The sequence below is a fragment of the Penicillium bovifimosum genome (genome assembly GCF_028826915.1).
Source record: "Penicillium bovifimosum strain IBT 22155 chromosome Unknown utg000003l_segment0_segment0, whole genome shotgun sequence".
NCBI lineage: Eukaryota > Fungi > Ascomycota > Eurotiomycetes > Eurotiales > Aspergillaceae > Penicillium > Penicillium bovifimosum.
This window is the reverse complement of record NW_026622712.1, coordinates 327,643-341,098: the sequence shown is the minus strand read 5'-3', so window position 1 is coordinate 341,098 and position 13,456 is coordinate 327,643. Positions and strand designations below refer to the sequence as shown.

At 49.4% G+C, this 13,456-nt stretch overlaps 5 protein-coding genes across 5 annotated transcripts; 4 read left to right on the top strand and 1 right to left on the bottom strand.

Moving 5' to 3' along the window:
* Window positions 1-475: 475 nt before the first annotated feature.
* N7515_003180 (uncharacterized protein) lies at window positions 476-2,285 on the top strand (the record flags this gene model as incomplete). Its single annotated transcript, XM_056663924.1, has 6 exons — window positions 476-539; window positions 591-827; window positions 882-1,375; window positions 1,429-1,857; window positions 1,907-2,116; window positions 2,172-2,285. 6 exons carry the CDS (start codon window positions 476-478, stop codon window positions 2,283-2,285), a joined length of 1,548 nt encoding a protein of 515 aa, XP_056522981.1.
* A 610-nt stretch (window positions 2,286-2,895) lies between these two features.
* Window positions 2,896-3,493, top strand: N7515_003179 (40S ribosomal protein uS14; the record flags this gene model as incomplete). Its single annotated transcript, XM_056663923.1, has 4 exons — window positions 2,896-2,933; window positions 3,007-3,030; window positions 3,165-3,207; window positions 3,290-3,493. 4 exons carry the CDS (start codon window positions 2,896-2,898, stop codon window positions 3,491-3,493), a joined length of 309 nt encoding a protein of 102 aa, XP_056522980.1.
* A 1,105-nt stretch (window positions 3,494-4,598) lies between these two features.
* Window positions 4,599-5,642, bottom strand: N7515_003178 (uncharacterized protein; the record flags this gene model as incomplete). Its single annotated transcript, XM_056663922.1, has 1 exon — window positions 4,599-5,642. One exon carries the CDS (start codon window positions 5,640-5,642, stop codon window positions 4,599-4,601), a length of 1,044 nt encoding a protein of 347 aa, XP_056522979.1.
* Window positions 5,643-9,411: 3,769 nt separating this feature from the next.
* On the top strand, window positions 9,412-11,371 carry N7515_003177 (Ytp1 family protein; the record flags this gene model as incomplete). Its single annotated transcript, XM_056663921.1, has 4 exons — window positions 9,412-9,691; window positions 9,753-10,702; window positions 10,769-11,137; window positions 11,198-11,371. 4 exons carry the CDS (start codon window positions 9,412-9,414, stop codon window positions 11,369-11,371), a joined length of 1,773 nt encoding a protein of 590 aa, XP_056522978.1.
* Window positions 11,372-12,144: 773 nt separating this feature from the next.
* N7515_003176 (dienelactone hydrolase family protein) lies at window positions 12,145-13,059 on the top strand (the record flags this gene model as incomplete). Its single annotated transcript, XM_056663920.1, has 4 exons — window positions 12,145-12,232; window positions 12,297-12,622; window positions 12,685-12,799; window positions 12,857-13,059. The coding sequence occupies 4 exons, from the start codon at window positions 12,145-12,147 to the stop codon at window positions 13,057-13,059; spliced, it is 732 nt and encodes a 243-aa protein (XP_056522977.1).
* Window positions 13,060-13,456: the final 397 nt, after the last annotated feature.

Below are 13,456 nucleotides of genomic sequence, written 5' to 3'. Positions count from 1 at the left end.
ATCGTACACTAGATTTTTTTTTGATATTCAGGACTTATTGGACTGTGAATAGGGAATTGCTGCTGGATTGGTAAAGATCGTGACGTCCAATCAGGTCATTTGCAACCCTTTCTGGATTGTATAGCTTCCCTTTGTTCGCTTGCTATTGTCCCTATTCGTTTGCATCTGTGAGTTGCATAGATCTCATCTCTATTGTTGTTAATCCGGTTGACATCTAATCTTATCACAGTGCAATGCTGGCCCTATACAGGAGGAGTCCTTGAGGCTGTACCTGGACTGTCATAATCAGCCTCTTCTCTTCCTCCCTTGGTGACTCGTTCAACGTGCTCTACGTGCCCTACTTGTCTCTATGTGGATAGAGGTCTGGAACTTCTGTTCAACGTAACTTCACTACATATTATCGCATCTTGTCCACTTTGATCGGCTCTAGCTCTATTCTTTCACCTCATCTTACTCGCACTTCTCATCCAATCTCATGTCGCTCACTATGGCGACACTCGATTCTGTCCAACTGCTTTCTGAGGCCGCATTTGGCTGCGGTAAGTAACTGCTAAAATTTCTCATGTGTCATCCCACTAACTTCTATCTAGAACATCTTGCGGTCATCCTATCCAAGGACCAGAAGACTGCTGGCCAGTTCAAGGAACAATTCCGCAAACTATATCAATCACTAGCTCCGTACTCAAAACCAGATACGGTTGCTGTTCCAACTACGGGACTGCGAACCGTAGAGTCCCTGAAGCCAAAGTACCATTGCCTGAGTTGTCCTGAGGTATGCCTGGGCACCACGCGAGCGGAACATACTGCGGACAGTGGGCATGCATTTTGTAAGTCGATGGTCCATGTCTAGCATGGTATCTTATACTGACGAAGTAACTTAGACATGGACTCTCGCAGCCGCTATCTTTTCTGCCAGAAATGTGTTGATTTTGTTTATGACCATGGCCTGGATAGGCTCCGCGGTCCTACTGGCAAGTATGAAGTTCTCGGTGAGTTCCAGAAATCCACAATACTGCGTGCCCTCATGAACATTCGCTCACGTCTCACAGATGGCCGATCTATCTGGGCCGAGGACTCTGCTACCGAGGCCTATGTCAAAATCAACGCTTACAAGAACCCATGTATCAACCGTGGTGCTCGCGGTGTATGGAACATGGGTCAAACATGTTATCAAGCTGCTATCTTACAAGCCATGCTGCATGACCCCACTTTGACCGCTTATTTCCTGGGAGGTGGCCATGATGTTCATGTCTGTCGAGTCAAGGAATGTCTCGCCTGTGCAACTGCCGAAGTCTTCATGGAGTTCAACAGCGCCGAGAGGAACGACGCAGTCTCTGCAGCCACCCTGCTCCACCACGGTTGGCAGAAATCAAAGGTACGTTGGAAATCAGTTCGAAAATTGAAATAACCTGGCTAACAACACACAAGGACATGGCTGGATACCGCCAGCAAGATGCCCATGAATACTTCCAATTCCTCGTCAACGAATTACATTCATCCACCCCTGGACACGTGGAAAGCTACGACAAGCCATGTCAGTGCTTCTTCCATCAAATGTTCTACGGCGAGCTGCGCAGCAGCGTCATGTGCCACAAATGTGGCCAGACCACCAACACCCACGACCCAATGGCCGACCTCAGTCTCGACGTCCAGCTGCAGCACAAAAAGCGCAAACTCGGTCGCTCTACTGCATCTACCACCGGAACCCTCATCGGCTGCTTAGACAGCTTCACTGCTGCCGAGGACCTACATGCCGATGCTGCTTATCACTGCGAAAAGTGCGGCAATACTCCACAGCGAGCCTCGAAACGCCTGCAGATCCGTAAACTCCCTGTTATGCTCTGCATGCAGTTGAAGGTTCGTCCTGTCTACCTTGCAAGAAAATTTCATTCTAACATTTATTGAGCGCTACGAACACACCTCCAACACCTCCGAAAAGATGAACGGCCACATCGACTTTCCTCTGACCCTGAACATGTTGCCATACACCGTCAAGAAGGACCATCTCCCCGTCGACATGTCCCAGTACATGTACGATCTGTCCACTGTCATTGTGCATGAAGGCACAATGGACTCGGGTCACTACTATGCCTACACCCGTCTCGAGAACGACAAGGTTTGCTTCTATTTGTTTCATTCGTATATGATCCTCTGCTAATTAGCCTCTATAGTGGGTCCTGATGGACGACAACAAGGTAACCGTCGTCGGCGTCTCTGAGGTCTTGCGCCAGGACGCGTACTTGCTGTTCTACAGCGCCAGCTGTCTTCGCACTGCGAAGACATAGAAATAGGATTTTTCGAGCCACACAATAATGTACCTAAGCCAGTGACCACTTTATTCATATGCTATTATCAATGGCAATCAGAAAGAATACAAGTGATACAACTTGGTTGGACAATATAGGACGATGCGTTGAGGGAGACCATTGCGTAAACCGTTCCCTAGCAACCTGATCCCCAAGTCATCGAGGCGATCCATACCCTCCCGAGCTCAAATCAGTTGGTCGCTGAGATCAATTTCCACCAATTCGCGCGATATGGAATGTACATGCTAGTAGATGCAAACATGCAGCTCAAATGAAATAACGGTAATCTCGAAAAGGGAATTGTATTTGAAGATTGGCCCACGGGAAAGAAAAGAGACATTGGAACATGAAGTATAAGATCTCGCAGCCTGAGGCAACCAGATGGGGTGATCGCCCACGATCACATGACCCACCCAAAATAGTTAGCGCAACCCAAGCGAGTTGGCCCGTGCCCTATTCCCCATTGGGGCAGCACACAACGCAAAATCCAACCCTAACTTCAGTCTCCGTCCTTTAACGCCCAACGCCAGCGACCCTCGTCCCGACAACAACCCCGTCAACTCCCAGGTCCCGCCTTAAAACCTTCAAGATGACTCACGAGAGCGTTTGGTACAGCCGGCCCCGCAAGTAAGTCGAAAATCCAAGCGCACACAGGCACCATCTCGAAAAGAACGACAATGCTGACCAGTCTTTTCCTTAGGTACGGCAAGGGCTCCCGCGAATGGTGTGTTTACCCTCAGATATACCTCCCCCCGATGAACGAATCCAGACGACAATGAGAAGACGCTTGGAGGAGTCATGGACGAAATTCGAGATTGATACAAATGGAACGAATTGCTAATATTTGTGCGCTTTCAGCCGCGTCTGCACCCACCGCGCTGGTCTGATCCGCAAGTACGGCGTAAGGAGACCCGACCCTTGAGCAAATTGCAGAACGGAATTTGCGCAGTGATACGGGCATCTGTGGCTAATACGAATTTTAGATGAACATCTGCCGTCAGTGCTTCCGCGAGAAGTCCACAGACATCGGTTTCACCAAGGTTCGTTTCAATCCCTCGCTCGACAGTGCCACTCATTCCCCTCCGACCTCCGAATACCATACAATCACAATACACAACATGAAGATTTCAATCGCCAATCGACACAACCTGCACACCCAACACTGCCAATCACACCACGCTGCATAATCAGAAGACTAACCACGAATCTTCCAACCTACAGTACCGCTAAGCGATCAAAAAAACCATGTTCATTTCTGACTCCCTCCTCTCGAACCGTTCGCATCCATGCAATCCATCTACGCACCCGGCTCGACTACGGTAGCGTCCAGTGGAGCAATGTTTCAGACGAGCTCTAAAATGGCGTCTTTGATGTTTTTTGTGAATGGAGGAATGATATTCGGACCTGCGTGTTCGGTGTCTCGGGGTTGCGAAATCAAATTAGATATTGGCTCCGAGGGGAGGATTTGGGGTTGTTGCGTGGAGTGACTTGAAAAACGAGGATGTCTTTGTTATTTCCCTCATCCTGGTTTTTTATTAACAATTTCAATGACGGAATTTTCTCTGGGAATTATCCTTCCAATTCGGCCTTCGGAATCTCTCTTGGGCTGGTTTGGGGACATGCTACATGCATTGCTCTTCTTCCTTCTGGGGATCTGATATAGCTTCGATGCTTGGCTGGCAAATGGGGTTCTTGCATAGGACCTTGGACCCATCGTAGGGATTATTGGGAGATCATAGACTCGGCTCCTACTCAGTATGCCGCATGCCAAAGCTGGAGGCCAGTGTACGGAGTATATATCGTAGAGTCTTATATGACCCCATGCTTACACAGGCCCTCAGTTTTACCCATGCAACTAGCAATTGTTTGATTGTTTGAAGGAGCTAGTTAACTAATCTCTGTTATAATCTCTATCATAAATACTTAGCGAACACCTCATGCTCGAACCCGCTTCTCTCCCAATCGTAGTCCTGTTTTTCTGTCTACACCAATCATACTTCGATCTCTATAATTGCTGAGCGTTATTGCTGAGCGTTATTGCTGAGCGTTAGCGAAGCAATCGCAGTAAGTCCGCTCGTGGACACAACATCCCCCCGAATCCCCCGATGTATTTAGTACTCTTTCTTTAAGTTCGTTGTCAAATGCAATCGACATAGCCACATTGAATCAATTTGGCTTTAGCCCTTCACAGCAATTGTGTCATTCAAGGAGCTAGGGGAGCTTACAGAGCTAAGAGTACAATGCGAAACTGATAAAAAGTAAAAGTTTCATTCAACTGACTAGCGCAGAGCATCAGGTCATGCTCTGGGCGGACTTTTCAGCAAAGGCTAAGTCCTGACTCTCCCAAACTTCTCGCGAGGCCATTCTCAACACATCGGGCGTGAAGAGCAAGTCGTGCTCTGGAGGGATCGGCGGGCGGTCAAACGCTTCCTCAAACGTGACGCGCAAATCTTCCTCGGGATGAACAGTGATCGGAGTGCCGGGGTCAGATGGTCCGGGTGCGCGGGATGTGGTGATTTTCTGCCGCGTACTTGTTTTGTAGTACCGTCGCCGGCGTGTCTGTGCCAAGGGTCGGAGAGGGTTGGTTGACTCGAGGATAACCGTCTCAAAGGTGATCTTTCTCTCCGCCTTCTTTTGACTGATCGCCACAATGATCACGACATTCACCGCTCCCTTGGAGTTCGAAAACCACCAATCTGCGTCTGCTGTAAGCTTTCGGTAGGACTCCGTCGCAGCAACTTCGATGATAATCGTCGGCCATTGGCCGCGTCCTGGAATGGGCGGTGTGGGGATGAACGACCCGTCCGGCTCCTTGGCAGAAGACACACCTGACAGCCGTAGACTTCCTGACGGGCGGAGCGACTGGGAAAGCCCCATACTCGCGCACTGCATAATGATCATGTAATCAATGCGTCCCGCAGCACTCTCGTGTGGTCCGCCCACAAGCTTTACGATCAGCGACCGGGTGTCATGACAGTACATTATGCGTGCAGACTTCCACGAGAACTTTTCTGCCAGTTCCGGCGGTATATCATTCAGTCGTACGTATTTCGCTACGTCGATCCCCAGTTCCATCTGCCGCTTGACGATTGCGTCGAGCTTGCGGATACTGCGGACTGATGAACCGTCAACGACGAGGGTATCGTCCGGAAGTGTGCTCAAGCACTTGCGGTCAATGGCGAGGAAATTCTCTGGGATGTCTGGCATATCTGTTTGCTGGAGCTTGGTGACGGGATTTTCGGGTGCGGAAGAATTGTGAGAAAGTGCGGCCATTTTGGCGCTAGTCTTGGTAAGCCTCGTATAACCTTGGAAAGTCTCGTTGAACGCGTCATCCATACCTTTTCGATCGGACGGAAGAAAATCGTGATGAGCAGTTGGAAAGGGCACACCGTCTCGTGCCAAAGCAGCAGAAAGGATGATGGATCACAGTGATGATGAATTAAAATGGTGAAGGCGAGTTGGGAAGGGAGAGAAGGCGAGAAAGAGAGAAGAGAGAACAGAGAAGAGAGGGGAGGCGCAGAGAGAGAGAGAGAAACAGAAGTTAAGAGAAGGAAGGAAGGCAAGGCCAGGAAGGAGCGGCTTCCCACCTTGGCTCCAACGTCGATAAGTGTGACGCCTGGCAAGGTTTGGAGGTGTTCTCAGGGAGGAACTTGCTGGAATAAGTCTTGTGACTTGAGGGGAACGAGTGTGCTTCTCAGACAGGAGCAGGACTGGGATAAAAGGTTCTCTCACAGCTGTTTCTTCTTCTTCCTTTGTGCACAGGAATATCAGACATCATCTTTGTTTTCCTTCTGGCCGTCACAATAAGAACGGATTGAAAACTTTTCGTCTCTCAGGATTCGTTCATCTTGGTCTCAGTGTTGCTATATTCCCGGGCGCTTATCATCTCTGTAGGATCATCTACCTAGGCTTGGATCCCATCGATTTCAGCCCGCGTAGGAACTCTTCCATCTAGATGGCGACGGGTGCCTCGAGCATGTCACATATACCACTGTCGCATGGTACCTTCATTCTGCTTTTCCCGTTAGGAGTTGCTGGAGGGGCAGCAGGGAACCCCGATGAAGTTCTCGATCGGGTTGTTGGAACGCTTGAGCGGATAGGATGTACGACGGGCATCCTGCAGGCTTTGGAAATGATACCTCAACTGAAGAAATCAATCTGGAAATGGAAGCCAGCTCAGATGTGGTGGAAGAGCATCCATGAGTATAAATGGAAGCTAGACATCAAGACAGATTGCGAATCTCCGTATTTTCTAGACTGTGCAACGTGGCGCCTAGGTCGTATGTAAATAGTCCCGAATCTAGAACATTTGGAGGCTGACAGGCCGTATAAGTCCGTCTCACTGAAACCTTTGGTCGAAGTATTGAATCCTTGAAGGAAGGTAGGTAGTACTCGGGACCCGGGGCCATAGATCCAGATTAGGTACAACTGGTGCGCGCCCCAGCCCAGGCGATCGACATGACATTAATATTACCTTGTCACAGCACAATCCCGCCAAACCCCCACAGCTAAGAGACTAAGAAGGCCAAGCCAAGGTGATAGACGCACAATTTTATGCATCCCATCATGTGGTCTAGTACCAACCACCCCAGATAGGGAAGTTGGTACGACTCGAACAAAGCAACATCTTCACATCCCCAGCATTCCCCTCCGGGCCCTCCCATCAACCACCAACCACTGTACATCGTCAACCGAACACCTGGAAGACTGCAGAGCGACAGAGCCCAGACTCCACGAGGACCGTGATCTCTCCCGTATAAAAAAAGCAACACTCACAAAGAAAAATTCGGGGTCAGCCCAAGCCCGAGCCCGGTCTTGGCAACTGCTGAAATCGGCATCCGTGTGCATCCGCAGACCTCCTAAGAACTGTAGAGAACTTGGATGTTACAACCACGCACCCTGCACGTTTCCAGAGGATCTGCATTGAACAATGAATGATCTGATTACAAACTCCGCTTTACCTCCGAGCGCCGAGCGTATGCAACTTACTCGTCCTCGTGTTGCTTTGCTGTGACTCATGCTTGCTCATGATTATGATATTGATGTAGGTTAAACTGCAGCCCTGGGCAATTTACTGGCAAAATTTCCAAAATTTTACTATTCAACTGCTGTAGTATGCTGTAGTTAACTAGACTGGCTAGGTCGCTTTCATTGGCTATCTCGTTGTACCCTCGTTTCCAGGCGGTGTGTGACCTGGTGCGTTAAGCCGCATGCTTCCCGCTGTGATGACCCGAATAGCTTTCAAGCCAACAGTGACTGGCTCGTGATACTAACCGGGATTCTATTCCGGAATCAAATGTCCTAACAGGCTAACCATCCATAATTTTTAACCTTTGTTTGTGTAATTTGCAAACTTTGATAAAGAAACGTCCAATTCTCCAATCTCTCTACTACTGACATGTAGGCAAGCTCGCAAAAATCTTGCCAAATCGAGAAAGGTCGCTGTCACAAGTCATCGGAAGCCCGGCACTATTGCGATCCGCACGGCTCCGATTAAGCCGATTACCAAGACGGGTAGACGTCCAATGGGAATCTGGATATATAGTTCATCCGGACATGGGACCTTTGATACCTGGGGCAAGTAGCACAGCTGCAACTGTACTCGTGATGGAGCCGTCTCGAGTTTGGAGCAAAAGGCGCTAGATCATACCTTGTACACACTAGGATGCTTAAAGTCTGTGCTTGTGCACTGCATAATTACATGTAAGGATAACCCACTGTGTAACTTATCTTAGGGCTGAAATGGTACTTGAGCTGATCGGCAAACACAGGAATGTGTATGGGGCATGGAAGCAGTTGACAAGTTGTGTTGGTGATTGGAGGGAAGAGATCCCTGATTCCCTGACGATCATCCACTTCAACGATACGCCCGCGCACTACTAGATAAGCAATATTGGTAATCATCTTGGAAGGTTCGAGTAGTTATTACTGTGTAAAGCAGAGATGCATCACACCGTACTTTGTCATGTTGTGAAGGCTGAACTGTATACTCGTCTTATGTGCAGATAGCAGGATACAAATCCGTTTTCTTAGGAGACGGGACGGTCAGACAATGATCTACTGCAGCGTATTGGTGAATCCCCGGCCAGATAGGGTAGCGATCGGCTACGTCATTAGGCACTTATGGTTCAGTCATACATAGTACGGAGTACTAGTTACTCCGACAGAGTAGATTTGAGCCACATAACTATATAGGAATTCCCTAATAGTCAATAAATTTGCGAGAGGATATTTAGTCATAGTTCTTCATCCAAGCTTCGATGGGATGGAATCCACAGTTTATACCGGTTCCAGGGTCAGGTCAATGGTAAGTGCCTTGGAGGCTCCCGAGCGAACCGAAACTAAAAGAAAAATAGAGAACAAAAAAGGAAATCATATTGCCAAGGCCTTCTCATCCCAGGCTGCAATACAAGATGGGTTGAATGAACTAAGGAGCTGAAGATGCAGTACACAGTATACCGAGTATAGCAGGCTTATGACCAAATGATCTAATAGGTACAACCCTTCAGTCCAGGACAACCACGGAGTATGGAAAGGATACACAGGTGGAACTATGAGAACATCCCGGGTCGGCTCCGAGAGCCCTGCGGAGCTCTTTCTTCCACGCACTTGGCATGCTTCATGCTTTTCCCTTAACATTGAAAATCAGCGACAGCGAGGTATTTTATGACTTATTTTGGATTTTCGCGCTTTGTCGTAATAGAAAGCAGTTTCCGGTACTTCTCTTTCCATAATTATTAATACGCTGCTTTTCTCAACTTGGATTAAACCCGACTCAAATCCGAGCTCCCTTATATACTTGCGTTCCCTTCCGAAGTCTCATACTTCAGCCCTGCAGCTTCACCACCCTCTCACCATTTACCCAAACCGACAGTTCCAGGCCCGTCCAAATACGCACGTGGTCCTGGTCGCCATCAGAATACACTCATATACGCTCATATAAAAGAAAAACAACCATTCAACCGGCTTAAGCTACCGGATTGGTAGGCTGGTTACGTCACGATTCGATAGAGCTTCGACCTCGAACTGGTTGGAGCTCTAGCATATTCACAGCATTCGCATATAGCTTCCGAGACTCTTTCTGTATTCACAGATTATCTTTGCGATGCATTCCATGGCTACTCGGCTGGCCTTAACGGCAACGTTCACCCTTGCTCTGGCATCGCTGGCGACCGCGCTTCCACATGGCGACGATGATTCAATGGATATGGGACACATGGATATGGATATGAACGCGGGACACAATGCATCGCAACCCACAGCCACGGCAGGGTCTGTGGCCGCTGATGGTCCGATGAGCTATTTTGCTTATAGCAAGCACTCTAGTGCTCTCATAGCTCACGTTGCGCTTATGGTTTTGGGATGGTGTTTTGTTCTTCCTGTCGGTAAGTGACGCATGTGACCCTAGAAGAAAAGTATACGGACGGTAAATTGACACTCAAACAGCTGTCATGTTGAGTATTGCGCGCTCTTGGCTCGCGATTCCGTCGCAATTCGCTTTCCTCGCTTTCAACGCCTTCGGAGTCCTCCTCGGAGTTGTCTACAACAGCCAGACGCCGGATCTCTACCCGAACAATGCGCACCACAAGATTGGCTGGATCGCGACGTGTGTGGTCGGCGCGCAGGTTGTTCTGTCTTTGCTGTTTGCTTTCGCCGGTCGTGGGAAGTCAACTGCGCTCTCTTATGACCATGCGAAATTCTTCCCTGTCGCGACGGATGATCATGATAATGAGCACACTTACCTCAATGGGTCGCATGAACGTCGCTGGTCCGGCGATAGTGGCCAGGGTACCGAGAGTAATGGGTCTGTCAGGGGCCCATACTCACCCTCCTGTGAATCGCCTGCCGAGTACGACGGATTTGAGAAGCCCGAAGAAGTCCCTACACATGCCAGTGCTCCACGCGGCTGGATTCATAACACAGGCGTCGGTCGTTTCTTGTCCAAGCGTGTCCCTGGTCTGATGCCCAGCCGGGTTCTGCGCATCCTGAATGTGGTGTACAATATCGTCGACCGTATCATCCTTCCATTTGGATTTGTTGCAATCGCGACTGGCGCTGTGACTTACGGTGGCATTATGCGGGGCAGAGAGATCTTCAATGGATTGGCGCACTTCATCAAGGGTGGTATCTTCTTCTGGTACGGTGTTCTCACTCTTGGCCGGTATGTCGGGTGCTGGGCAGACCTTGGCTGGGCCTGGAATAAGAAGCCGCCTGCGTCTGTCGTCGGTGGCTGGAAATCGAAGGTTCCATCCGGCGAAGCTACCGAGTCGTTCGTTATCTTCCTATATGGTGCATCAAATGTGTTCTTGGAGCACCTCGCCTCTGCAGGTGGCGCATGGTCTGCCACAGACCTCGAGCATGTTTCGATCACAATTCTGTTCTTTGGCGGCGGTATGGTAAGAGCTGATTTTCTTGTTCTCCGTTTCTTTTCTACGATCCCATTGACTGATATCCTCCACTAGGCCGGTATGCTTTTCGAATCCACTCGCATCCGTGACTGGCTCAACAGCACCATCCTCCAAAGCCCAGCCCATCACTCTGATGAAGTCTGGCAGCGCCCAGAGACACAGGATGTGTCGTTGAACCCAATGCCAGCTTTGGTCATCATGTTACTCGGCATGATGATGGGGTCGCACCACCAGACCAGCATGACTTCAACCATGGTACACAAGCAGTGGGGTAACATGCTGGTTGGCTTTGCCCTGGCTCGCGGCTTAACATACGTTCTGTTGTTCCTCAGGCCGCCAACCTCGTACCTCCCAGCTCGACCCCCAACAGAGATCGTTGCGGCATTCTGTTTGATCTCGGGAGGTCTTATCTTCATGTTGAGTGTAAGCATCCGTTCAATCATCACTCTATCAAGCCAGGAGCATGACTAACTTTCAATCTAGACCCGCAATGTGATTGAAGCTATGGAGTATTACGAAGTCGACGCCATGTTCACCTTCACCGTCGGTCTAGGCCTTAGTGCTTTCATTATGGCCTATGAGATCTTGACCATCGCCATCAAGGCCTGGGCTGTGAAGCGTGCCCAGCGTGCCCGCCCCAACCTCCGCTTCGAGTGAACGACCCGCGATTTTTTTCCCTTTTTCTAATATTTACCTTTCGGTACCCCTTTCACACTGGATCTGTGGTTCATGCTCGAATATACCGAGCCATTTTGTGCATTTTGGGAGTGCGATAATGATTCCCCGCTTTTGCAGAAGGTCAAGGGATACCCTGGGAAGGACAGTTTCTTTGGATTGGACATGATTTGTGACGCGAGATGTTGAGATACGTTAATGTGGTAATATTTACTGGGGGTTGGATATGGTCTCCCACAGACATGTCATAGTTGAAATAGACAAATTCAACAAGCAATTTAGCAAATGTACATCCGTCGGATTTAGCTGCTTATCCCCGTGCCGTCAGTGCCGAGTCCCGTGGGGCAGTTTCTGAGCTTTCTGACATCGGATGATGATCGGTCATTCAATTGCCGATGACAGCTGTAAGCACTCTAGATATACTCCAGACATACATAGTGTATACACTATAAGAAGAAGTGCTGAGCTGTATACTAGCTCAGCCCCTGGTTTGGCCTTCTACCAAGCCTCAATGGCTGAAAATGAACCAGGGCTTTAAAAATCTAAGAGTTCGAGGAGGGGTACGAAGTGGATCAAAGGGGGCAAAGGAACTCCACAGCCGAGTTTGATTGGAACAATCTCGAAGGTGATGAAATCAGTCTTGGGGTACAACTACAAAGTCTGGTGGGACATTGCAGTTTATTTAGAGCTGGCCCCTCCAGTACCCTTGAAATCTCTCAAAACTCCCTCACCTCACTACAACACTACAATCCAAAATGGCTTCCAACGCCCCCGCTGCTTGCTGTGCTTCTGGTTTCAGACACGAGGGAACTCCCGCTGGCGAGACCAAGGATGTCAACGGAGGTAGGATTGAGATTCCCCCGAACTGCAGCCAAGCAGGAACCATCCCAGCTAACCAAATATCCAGTCACCACATATATCACTTACCCTACGGATAAGAAGACCGAAAAGGCCGTCATCTTCTTGCCCGATATCTTCGGCATCTTCCCCAATTCTCAGATCCTCGCCGACGAGTTCGCCAACAATGGCTACCTGACTGTCATCCCGGATCTGTTCCAGGGCGACCAGATCAGCGTCGAGGATATGAATTCCGGCAAAGTCGACTTCCCCACTTGGCTCCCTAAGCACCAGCCCGAGAATGTCGAGCCCGTTATTGATTCGACTATCAAGTACCTGCGTGAGACTCTCGGCGTGAAGAAGATCGGCGCTGTCGGCTACTGCTTCGGCGGCAAGGTATGTGTTGTTGGAATAGATGATAGATCCATTTGCAACAATCTTGTTAACTGTTCTCTTAGTACGTCTGCCGCTACCTCAACGGCAAGATTGATGTCGGTTACACTGCCCACCCCTCTTTCGTCACCCACGAGGAACTCGGTGCCATTAAGGGTCCTCTGTCCATCGCTGCTGCTGGTAAGTTACGGTTGTTGGATGGTGGTTGAGAATGAATGCTAATTGGTGTGTTACCAGAGGTCGACTCTATCTTCACTACTCAGCTCCGTCACGAATCTGAGGACACTCTTATCAAGGCCGCTCAGCCTTGGCAGATCAACCTGTTCAGCGGTGTCAGCCATGGCTTCGCTGTGCGCGCTGATCTGAGCGACCCCAAGCAGAAGTGGGCTAAGGAGCAGGCCTTCTGCCAGGCCGTTGGCTGGTTCAACCAGTACCTGTAATGTCCTAATGAACATGGGAATCCGGAACTTATGAATGATACATAACAAATATATGCATTTTCATCAAGATCTGCCGAGTCCAGTACATAGATAATCACATGTTGATCTCTCCCCCCTTACACAGTAGAACCCTACAAGGCGTGTCAAGTTGCGTGGTTGGTCTTTATTGCGGGGCGTAAACTAGCCAACGAACAAAGTCATCCCAATACTATCTCACCAAGACTTCGCTCTCTTCAATGTGCTAATTTATTCGAGTCATTTCTGACCTCGAAATCCAGAGATTCCCTCGGTTCTGTTTGGTCCGAGCCCTCTGTTCCATTTTTTCTCGCGTAAAGGGATCGCGCGCGCCTCGTGAGTTATCCCTGGGAAGATCATCGGGTCCGGAACTCGTCTAGCG